The 11285-nt window shown below is 34.4% G+C and overlaps 1 protein-coding gene across 1 annotated transcript in view; it reads right to left on the reverse strand.

Annotated features, from left to right (window-relative positions):
- The window catches only part of LOC106474622 (LIM domain and actin-binding protein 1-like), a gene marked incomplete at its 3' end in the record, with an annotated part of 18368 nt that extends 17020 nt beyond the window's left edge, over positions 1 to 1348 (reverse strand). The window contains exons 1-2 of the mRNA XM_022402934.1: positions 1224 to 1348; positions 753 to 897 (exon numbers count right to left, since the gene is read on the reverse strand). Of these exons, the coding sequence (XP_022258642.1) occupies positions 753 to 897; positions 1224 to 1278 (200 nt within the window). The remainder of the gene's footprint in view (positions 1 to 752; positions 898 to 1223) is intronic.
- Positions 1349 to 11285: the final 9937 nt, after the last annotated feature.

The raw sequence follows: 11285 nt of genomic DNA on the forward strand, positions 1-11285 counted from the left end.
AATTTTAATATATTTTTTAAAGTTATTTTAATTTAGTTTAGAGGATGGAACAGCCAAGATGGATCAATAGGTCCCATGTTGTCCCAAAACATTATGTTATGTTTGTTATTCATACTGCAGACATAACCTTCTCTTAGTTTTTGTAAGACATTTTGAATATGGGGTTTTCTCTACAATTGTCCTGTAGTTTTAGATTATAAAAAAGTTTTAATACTGAAGAAACGTGATGTTGAGTAAGAGATACACCATTTTTTTTAGAGAACAATATAGCGAAAGTAAATTTCAGCTTCAGAGTAGACCGTGTACTCCAACGGTTTCTGTACCACCATTTTTCATCAGGTTTATCAGGAAGATGCAGTAAAAAATATTTAATGCCAAACATAACAACATATCAGTTGCAATAAAAAAAACATTGTGCTCCACTCAGTTATAGATTTTTTTCTCTGCTATTATAGTAAATGTTCATAAAAATATGTACATATACATTCTTACTTAAAAACTCTTCTTTTAGCTGTTTTAAAACTTTGTTCAATTTAAGTAAACAGTTAATTTTGGAAGAAAATTACTTTATGTCACCTTTATTTAGTTTATGTCTTTATTGTTATTATGTTGTTTTTAACAATGGGTACATACAGCATCAACCTGATGAAGACAAAAGTCTAAAATTGATGCTAATAATGTTTTATTATTCTTATATTACACGTTTATTTATCTTGAATTAATATGACTTTCTTTTGTAAGAAATTTCCTACTTTTCTTCATACTGAACAACGCCCTCTACACTGTGAAAGGAATATTCATCTGCAGAGGATGTATAAGTCTCTTCCGGATCAACGTGAGATTTTGTATCACTCGGGTCTGGCATCGGTGTTAAGCCGTCATCGACTTTAGCGTCAGCTGTTATAAAAACATTTGGTTTATTGTTTTGAAATTGTCACTACTAAACTCAGATTACAAATAAAACATTCAATGTATTAAAAGAAAAGATGTTAATATGGATTGAAGAGGGATTTATTTCAGACTTTATATATTTATGTTTTAATCACTGATTATACCATAGCTCCGTTATACAAATGATGGTTTAATTTACAGTTTAAAAATAATGCAACTCAGTCACTTGACTGATATCTGGTACCCCACTCATAATAGTAGAGCTTCTCACTAGTTAATAATGTAAATAAAAATGACAAAATATCATTAATAATGTCTTCTTGAGCTCTTACTTTTAAGTTCTGTATCTTTATCTAATGGTACTTCCTTTTGCAAACCTCCTCCCATAACTAACAGATGATTTTCAAGTTGTTTTTATTAAAATGATGATTTCGCTTTGAAGAAAGGACAACATTGTTACAGGAGTTAATAGGTTTTTTACATTTTTGGGTTAAAACTTTTAAAGTATTTTATTATTAATTAAACCCTGGTAAAATAACCATTTCTAATATACAACTTTCTGTATAACTTAGTTTTACTAACTACACATCAAAAGCCTTGCCGAGAATGAAATATTATGAAATTCAGTTGATACTCTATTCATATAATTTTGTCAGTTAAAAAAAAAACATTTGGAAGATACTCATTTATAAGTTTTTTACCGAACATTCTTCTTCTTTAGAGTTGTGGTGGTGTATGTTAAATCCTGATCGATTTATTGACACCAAAAGACAGTTTCCAAGATCAATCTTAAAAATAAATAAGAAAGATCTTTCTAAAATAAACAATTCAAACCATTCAAGATATAAATAAAATGTAATGCTGCTTGGAATAACATAAGGAAATATTCACCATCTAATACTGAAGAGTACATTTATTCTGAAGAGGACTGAAGGCAATGACAAACAAAAATACAAGCAGGACAATGTACAAAAAATATGTTAAATTGTTTTCAGCTGAGTCTTGCTGACACCAGTAAGGGGAGTGGGCATGAAACATAAGTTCACAATTTCCAAGACCATCCAATTCTGACCATGTTGTATCATGGCATTGATCTTTCCTGGTAACATGTGGTCAGGACAAAGGAAGAGGGAAACTTTGTGGGTGAAATGATAACTGAAAATTTCTACCAAAGCTGAGCTCATGTTCTCTATAATGTAAGGAACAGTTACAAAGGAAAAACCTTTACTTGAAGCATGAAAATTTGCTAACATAAAGTCAGTTACTCCATCAAGTCCAGGAGAACACACACTTCATGCTTCCAGCTTACATTTTTCTGCACACGATGAATATTGTGAAAGCCCCTAAACTTCTTTCAAACAAGCAAGAGAAAACAATCTTTGGTTGAAGAGCAAAAATGTCTCCAAGAAAGTTTTTATCGATCTCTGCTGGTTCTTTGTGTCTGTGCTTCAACTGAGCATTAGTGTTTCAAAGCAGCCTAATATAGATGCTGGTATATTCCTTTAAACCTTATGATGTAAGCCACAAGATGATATCCCACCATCATATCTATCAATGGGAAGGTAGAACATAAGATTGTCTAAGAGAGTAGACAATGCACACAGTTCCAGCAAGAATAGAACTAAAATGTCTACCATTAGAAAAAGAAGTGGAATCAGACTTCATGAATAAAAGTATTCCATTTAATATAATAACCTCTAGGGGGAGGAGAAGAAATTAATAAGGTAGAGAAGTGAGAAATAACAAGGTTTTACAAAGGAAAAAAATATCATTCTCAAAAGCAACAGGCAGGATATGACTAGTACTTTTACAATTAATGATCAGAAAGGCTAAGCTGCCAAGTTGCTGAGTCTAGTAAGTACGAGATCCATCATTAAGTAGAACAAGGTCATATTCATTGGTTGAAGTTTCAAGAGCCTGGCCAGGATCTTACAAGCAATGATGAGCATTACAAATCACTACAAAGTATTATACTAGTGTCAACATCTTGGACAAGTCAAGACAGTTGCTTATGGAAAAAAGTATCGCACATTACACACACAGAGGAAAAAGCAACCTAAACTACTAGTTACAACATCAGCATATAAACCTGCAAGAGGAGAAATATCCACAATATCAACAGGATGGTATGAAATATTCTCCCTAATTAAAAAGAATAAACAACCATGCCCAACTTTGGCATGATCAAGATGAATGATTGAATAACCACGAAACAATGACGGTTCTGAGGAGTTAACCTAGTTCCACAAAGAACAGTTATATAAGGATCCTCCGTGTCAGCAATATGTTAAGTTCTGTATCATGAACTCTTAAACTCCAAGCATTCCACTTTAAGATGGATGATAATAACGAGGAGTATCACAACCACACTACAACTCATGTTCATCTTGAGTGTCCAAAGAAACATAACATTGGTGTTTCTCAGCTGCTTTTATAAAAAAGTTTGTTGCATGCAAAATTAGTTTGGAAATGCGAGCAACATATCAATACTGATATAATGAAAGAGAAAAAATTCAAGTTGGAAAGCAAACTAGGAATAATACTAACAGGACCAATGTCACTTTTAGTAGGATTGTCTACTTGCTGAGACTGAACAAAAACTGAAGCCCATGTAGGCTTTTGATTACCAAAGACGGACTTTGGTCAAACCTGATGATTCAGAAAGGTCACGTTCAGGGATTTACCGAACAGCTCTCAAAGATGCCTGTTTGACATAATAAAGAAGCTTCTTGCAACAAAAGTGTCTCATTAGAAGATATCGTTTTTACAGATAAACAAAATTCAAAATTTCTGGCTTTGAACAGAATAATGCCTTGATTTGAGGCAAAGTAGTAAAATGATTTCCCGACCTTAGGGAGAAGTTTATTGTTTTTAGGACATATTTATGTTAGATTAGTAAATTAAAAATAAACTATTCCAAACTTAACTAGGCTGAAATATTGTGGAAGTATTGTTAAATTGATGAAAGAATAAAATCAAAGAAATCAAATAGCAAAATTTAAAACAAATCTCAAGTTAGGCCTAACTTAAACTTGGCCTTCGAAATCGCTACCACATAACTAAGACGTCTTTTATCAAAATAAATAACGTGTTACAGATTAAAAGACGCCTTTTAAAAATCGAGCTCTATATCTAATTATACTTGTCATAAGATATTAGTATCAGGCTTATATTTTTTCAAACTAAGTCGTTATTTAGCTCTATCATATATTATTATTTTCTCGTAAACAAAAATATCTACATATCTATCAAAGAATATCTATATATCCGTTCTTTCATTGGTTGAGATAAGTCACGTGATTTCATAGTATAACAAAGTTCTAACCAATCACCAAAATATTACAAAACAACACATGTGCAGATCACACTTCGCCAGCATAGGCCTTATAACGCCATGGCGAAATATACTGTTACGCTGTGCTATAAACTGTAACGTTTCGAAAAAAGTTTGCTTTTTTGTAATCCCCAGAGAGAAGGAAAGGAGAATTCATTGGCTTGCGAAAATTACAGTAAAAAACTTCAACACCAAACACTCGTTTTTGAAGTAAGCTCGCTAAGCCTAGATAAGTGTGCTTTGTCCCAGCCAAATTATAATTCAAGTATACTATTAGTATTATTGACATCATAGGAAGGAAGTGTAATTTTATATTAAAAATTTGCTTTAATATTATTTTTAAATATCACTTTTATACGAAGATTAGTTACATGTTCATGTTTACTTATTATTATATAATCTTATATTTCTCACAATGATAGGACTGTATTATAATTTATATTTGTATTACTATTAGGCCTAGAGTAAACTGTATAGGCCTTTTGAGTTTTGCAAGGAACGGGATTTGAAGTCAAAAGACATGTATCACTATCATCTACTACAGTCTACACAATGAATGAATGAATCGAAGTATTGTCCATAAACGTATACTCGTAGATTCAAAGAACTATGTATCCCTATAGTTTGTTCATCGTTGAACTATAACAGTCATAACAATACCTAATGATCTCTATCTTATTCTTAGCCTTACGTTATGCTGAATACGTGTTTTATCTAAATAATTTAATTTTGGGCTTGCTCGCAACCGACCGGACGAATATTCTACAAAAGCTGGAATGGAAAAATTCTACAGACAATGTCGTCACTTTTATTAATCACATTCATGCTGAAATCAAAGCTATTAAATAAAATAATATATGTACAAGGTCAAATTTGTCCAGAGATGACAAATTTGCTCTATCTGCTTTGAAAACCTACAAGAACATTGTCGTCAAACCATCCGTCAAAGATGGTGCTCATTTTGTCTGGCATAAAAACCTGTACATACGCCACCTTCAACAAATCTCTGATGACAATTTCTACCCCAGAATCGCTCTCTTCTACATGCTACCCAAAAATCACAAGCCCGGGTGCAACGGACACCCCATAGCCTTTACTTGTTCTACTGGACTGATATCCAGGTTAAAATTCAAGCTATTTTTCAACATTTAACAGACAACCTCCTTACATACGATAAAGATGTTATTAATATTTTTAAAAGTTTAACTACCATCACAATCGATTACACCTTCCCTATAGACATACAGTCTCTATACATCGTTATACCACACAACGACGGACTGGTTACACATCTCGACAAAATCTTCATATCCCAAGACAGACATCATACTGCAGTATTCACTCTTAATACTTTGACTTTTACTGACAGACATGTCACGGTTATAAGGAGTTGCCATGAGAACCAAAATGGGTCCATCCTATGCAAACCTTTTTGTCGGTTATGTAGAAGAAGAAAAAATAGGTTTAGCTTTCACTCACAAACTCCCTGCCTTTTATATCAGGTACGTCAACGACATTCTGGGTCTTTTCACTGGACATAAAGAACTCGAACGTTTCATTGACTAAGTTGAAACTTACCATCGATCGTTTAACTTTACTTTTTAAATTCCTAGTCAGAATGCTAACTTTTTTATAGATCAACAATGACACTAACACATTACTAGAGTACATTATAAACCACTGGTAGTCATTCGTATTAAAACTTCAATTATTTCCAAACATACTCTTCCGAAAGGACAATTCCTACGTTTGAAATTTCTAAGCTCTGACAAAGCTGTCTTCAGGTGTAGAGCAAACAACATGACCAATGTTTTAAAACGATAAAACTATCCTGATAACATCATCGATAAGGCTTAACTTGACAGTTTATCAGACGTTGACTGCCTCTACTCTAGTTACAGATTAGGAGAACTGTCAAACGAAACTTTCCTAACAGGAGACCAGACATCTAATGAAGTGTTTACTCCACCACTTTCCATAGTAAACTGGAGATTTTGTAAGAAGTGAAACACCCTTTTGTGATATAATTTATAGAAGCAGAGTGCTCCAGTCAAAAGAACAGGAATACTAGTCTTCAATCCTCAAGGGGCCTCCTTTTCGCCCCAATTTAACCCTTTCTCGCCCTTAATTTCTTATAAATGCGAGAGTAATTTATACGACTGTTTATTACATTTTACTTTAACATTTGTTTCCACAAAAAGAGGCCCGAGGGGTCACCTATTTTAACCACTCGCACCATTATAAAGTAGTGTGTTGTCAGTCAGTCAGTATACACTAAAATGACGTCACATAAGGGATGCTTAATGTTACAATTTGTAGTCTTGAAGTCAGTAAAACGTGCGCCAGCCATGAATCACGAGAAGAATTATGCACTCTGTAGGTTACATCACAGCATGACATATGAACTTCAAAAATAAGAAATAAAAATATTTGTTACTCTTAATGTTGGTTTTATTTGCGCTTGAAACAAAACACTTTAGGGGAACCAGCACAAGTACATCTAGTTTATTTGTGTAACTGTAGTATTTTTTTTTATTAAACTTTCTTTTCCAAGCTCTGCCAGTTCTTTTTATTTACTGTTTACTAGTTGGAGTACCCGTCCCCTGGACGGAAGGTATATAAATTCATGATTAATGAAAAGTTATCTTAGGACATAAAAAGTTGCTTCCCTTGTATATGTAATTGTAAAAAACGCCCATAAAAACTGCAAGACACAGAATGTGAAACAAGTTTGTACGTATCTTCGCATGGACCCAACAAACCTCCGTACCAAATTTGTTGCAGATCCATCAACGGGGGCGAAGGAGTGGTAAAAAACGCCCACAAAACCCATATCTGAAAGTTTGTATATACCCCCTCATGGACCTAATAAACCTCCACACCCTGCGAAGTAGTTACATGGACAGACAACAGACAGTACTGTTATATTTATTGTTTATATTTCATTGTTGTATGAGAAAGCCAGGAAACTATATATAATATTTTCTCTCATATATATCACAATGTATACGTGTCTCGCGTTCAGTACTTTGCATGAGCCTTATTTGTAACTATCTGTATTTTTTATTACAAGTCACAGCTTTTACAGTAACGAAAATTATTTTTTAGAACAGGCACGACGTTTAGATCATTCTCGAGTACACAGTTTATTTATTTAAACTAAATGTTGTGTGCATTGTGTATTTTAAAATCACCAAGCCTAACAAAGGACATACGCTCGATAAATAACATAAGTTGTTGTTATAATGTGTGTTTTAACTTTTCCAATATTTCTAAAGTCTGGATATATTTTACGAAACCGTTCCTTATTCAGCAGTAAATTACATTATTTTGTTTCAAGACAGGAATTTAATCCAGGGTTTGTCTCTGGACATTTTCTTTAAACTTAATTTCCAAGTTAACAAAGATGCAGAAAATTATTTTAAAACTGTTCAAATGTTAACCCTAAAACGTGATTTTGTTAGGTGAACAGATTCTGACGCGTTCCGCTTGTTCGATATGAACACGAACTGGTTTTAGCTGTTTCCGTTCTATCAACATGGCTGACAGAGTTTTGGTGATATCATTTACAATCGTCAAATCAACGTGAAAATATTGAGGATTCCATCTTGCTTTCTTGAATATCGGTCATTTATAAGATAGTCTGTGTCTGATTTTCATGTACAAATTCTGGCGTTAATTAGGCAATGTGTCTGGATGATATCTATTAAAAGTGCCATGTATAATATTTTATGTTATATTTCGCACTGTGAAAGTTGTCTTGTTTTTAAAGAAAAATGTTGCCCCCCCCCCCCCAGTGGCACGTCTTCGGATTTACAACGCTAGAAACCGGGTTTCAATACTCGTGGTGGACGGAGCACAGATAGCCCATTGTATAGCTTTGTGCTTAATTACAAACAAACAAACAATGTTACAAATATAAACTACGTAGCTAAAATTTTCACTAGAGTTCATGCGATGCCCCCCTATGGGACAACGGTAAGTCTACTGACTTACAACGTTAAAATTCTGGGTTCGATTCCTCGCGGTGGATACAGCAGATGTGACTTTGATCTAAAATAAACAAACAAACAAGTTTCTGCAAGACAAATATATCCACCTCTTTAAGTAAACTATACACTTTACAGTCCCATAGATACAAGTGGTCTGGTTGTGGTATTTTCATTGGTTTCGAGTGAATATGTAGCACTAAGTCTTAACAATACGTGACGGAGCCAATGGTCGCGCTTGATGTATTTCCATGGAAACACTCACTGAAGTATCTGCCGTTATTAATTTTAGAACCAGCCAGTGACAACCGCACGTTATTACAATAAATTCACAAAATTGTGGCACGTGTTTATATCTGCAAGGTTTATATATACTTGTGACTCCATCCAGCTCCCCAGTGGCACAACCGTAAGTATCCAGGCTTATATTGTTTAAACCCGTGGTGGACACAGCGCTGATAGCCCATTGTGCTCTACTCAGTTTGTAGCTACTTCATTAAGAACTTTTAATTCACTGCAATAGTTTTGACAAAAAAATAAACCCGACGTTCCTACAAACAACACAACGTCGCTTTCAGATAAAAACTAATGAAACTAGTATATTATCAACGTCACGTTCATTATGTGCTTGAAAACCGGAACTGTAGCAGAAACTTACACCACCTAAAGATGAGAACGGCACTTTATACAACCCATGGACTAATAAACAAAGGACCCAATAAAAAAAAACCCTTAGGGTTCACACATAGCTAGATTTAATCTACAACTGTTAACTAGAGATAGCAACTACCCAGCAACACTCTTTATCTAACACTGGGACTGACTGTCACATTTATAACACCCACACAGCTAAAAATCTGGAGTATGTTAAATTTAATATTGCGGTTCGAACAATGGAACTTTGACCTTCAAACAGATTTGTTAGTCACTATTATCATGTTCAGTTTCATATCGCGGTTCGAACATTGGATCTTTTGACCGTCAGCCAGATTTGTTAGTCACTATTATCATGTTCAGTTTCATATCGCGGTTCGAACATTGGATCTTTTGACCGTCAGCCAGATTTGTTAGTCACTATTATCATGTTCAGTTTCATATCGCGGTTCGAACATTGGACCTTTTGACCGTCAAACAGATTTGTTAGTCACTATTATCATGTTCAGTTCCATATCGCGGTTCGAACATTGGATCTTTTGACCGTCAGACAGATTTGTTAGTCACTATTATTATGTTCAGTTTCATATCGCGGTTCGAACATTGGATCTTTTGACCGTCAGACAGATTTGTTAGTCACTATTATTCTTGAGCAGGAGAGAAAGTTTGTTTCTTTGTTTGTAATTAAGCACAAAGCTACACAATGGGCTATCTGCGTTCTGCCCACCACTGGTATCGAAACCCGGTTTCTAGCGTTGTAGGTCCGCAGACATACCGCTGTGCCACTGGGGGGGGGGAGAAAGATAGGGTGACTTTTACAACATAAACAATTATTGAAAGCATTTCATTTTAAACAGAAAACTTGGAACAAGTAACTGTTTCTAACAACTGAAAATGCAATTTGACACAAGTTAGCAAATTGTCTGACCTACCAAACTTTCTGTCGATGTTAAAGAACTGAAAATAAATCTTAATTGTTGTCATTATATCGTCCTTTAGATTCAAAGACAAAATAGTGAAGTAAAAATAAAACTAACGGTAAATTTGTATTCGTAGCCAACATTAATTAAACAAAACTTTTAGTTAAAAATCCATTGTGAATTTAAATATATAGTATAAGTCTCTAAGATTTTAAAACAAAAAATATAGTTTAACAGGAAAAGATACATCGTAATTGCTGTTATGCTCAAAGCCTCACGATGGACTATCTTCGTTATGGAAGGACCAGACTCCGAATTTTAGTATTTTAAGTCTACCACTGAGGCACCTAAACGTTTTTAAACAATTTTAATAAGTTCATACTTTTTTCTTTTACTTCAAACCGCAAAGTATTATTTTAAGATCAGTTGAAAAGTTACATTCTGACTGAGAAATATTGTAGGACATGACCAATTAGCGTGCCAGGACTGTGAATTAGAAGGTTCCTGGTTCGCAACCAATAACCGAAAGGCCTCGCTCCGCACTTTCGGGTTCTGGGTGTGGTATAAGTGTGACGGTAAAATCCAACTATTCAGACAGACAAGAGTAACCCAAGGGCTGACGGTGGCCGCTCTTGACTAGCCACCTTCTCTCTAATATCTGAAGTTCTATTTTTGTAAATGTTAACTCTAAACTGGTGATGAGTAAACTCACTTTCTGGTGCTTCTTCGTTGGATATAACAGCTCCTTCGGAAACGACTGGTGTCTCCATATTTCTTGTAAAACACAGGTTTATTCTACAGACAGCTCCAACTTCCACAATATTATCTTGACGTGTGAGGTCAAGCTGCTTCAAACACAAGTTATAAATCAACAGACACAAAACTTATAATCCAATTCGCCTAAACTGGTTGAACCGGCTTAAACTTTTGTAACTTAGTTCAGGTTGATACGTATAACCAAGGAAACTAGGGCACACAATCGTTCGCTAATTGGATAAATCGTTATATCAACTTCTTATACAATTTATACATTAAGTCTCCGTGTATTATTAATGTCGTGTAGAAACCTCTACTTTCTGCTCTGTTATTTCTAAAATGTCGTAGCAAGGAATCCTTTCCTGCGCTTCCCGAAATAAAGTTTAACTTTCTGCTAAGTTATTTCTAAGATGGCGTAGCAAAGAATCCTTTCCTGCGCTTTCCGAAATAAAGTTTAACTTTCTGCTAAGTTATTTCTAAGATGGCGTAGCAAAGAATCCTTTCCTGCGCTTCCCGAAATAAAGTTTAACTTTCTGCTAAGTTATTTCTAAGATGTCGTAGTAAGGAATCCTTTCCTGCGCTTTCCGAAATAAAGTTTAACTTTCTGCTAAGTTATTTCTAAGATGTCGTAGTAAGGAATCCTTTCCTGCGCTTCCCGAAATAAAGTTTAACTTTCTGCTAAGTTATTTCTAAGATGGCGTAGCAAGGAATCCTTTCCTTTATCTTTTCTTCTAAATAAAT

The sequence above is a fragment of the Limulus polyphemus genome, unplaced genomic scaffold (genome assembly GCF_000517525.1).
Source record: "Limulus polyphemus unplaced genomic scaffold, Limulus_polyphemus-2.1.2 Scaffold7450, whole genome shotgun sequence".
NCBI classification, from domain to species: domain Eukaryota; kingdom Metazoa; phylum Arthropoda; class Merostomata; order Xiphosura; family Limulidae; genus Limulus; species Limulus polyphemus.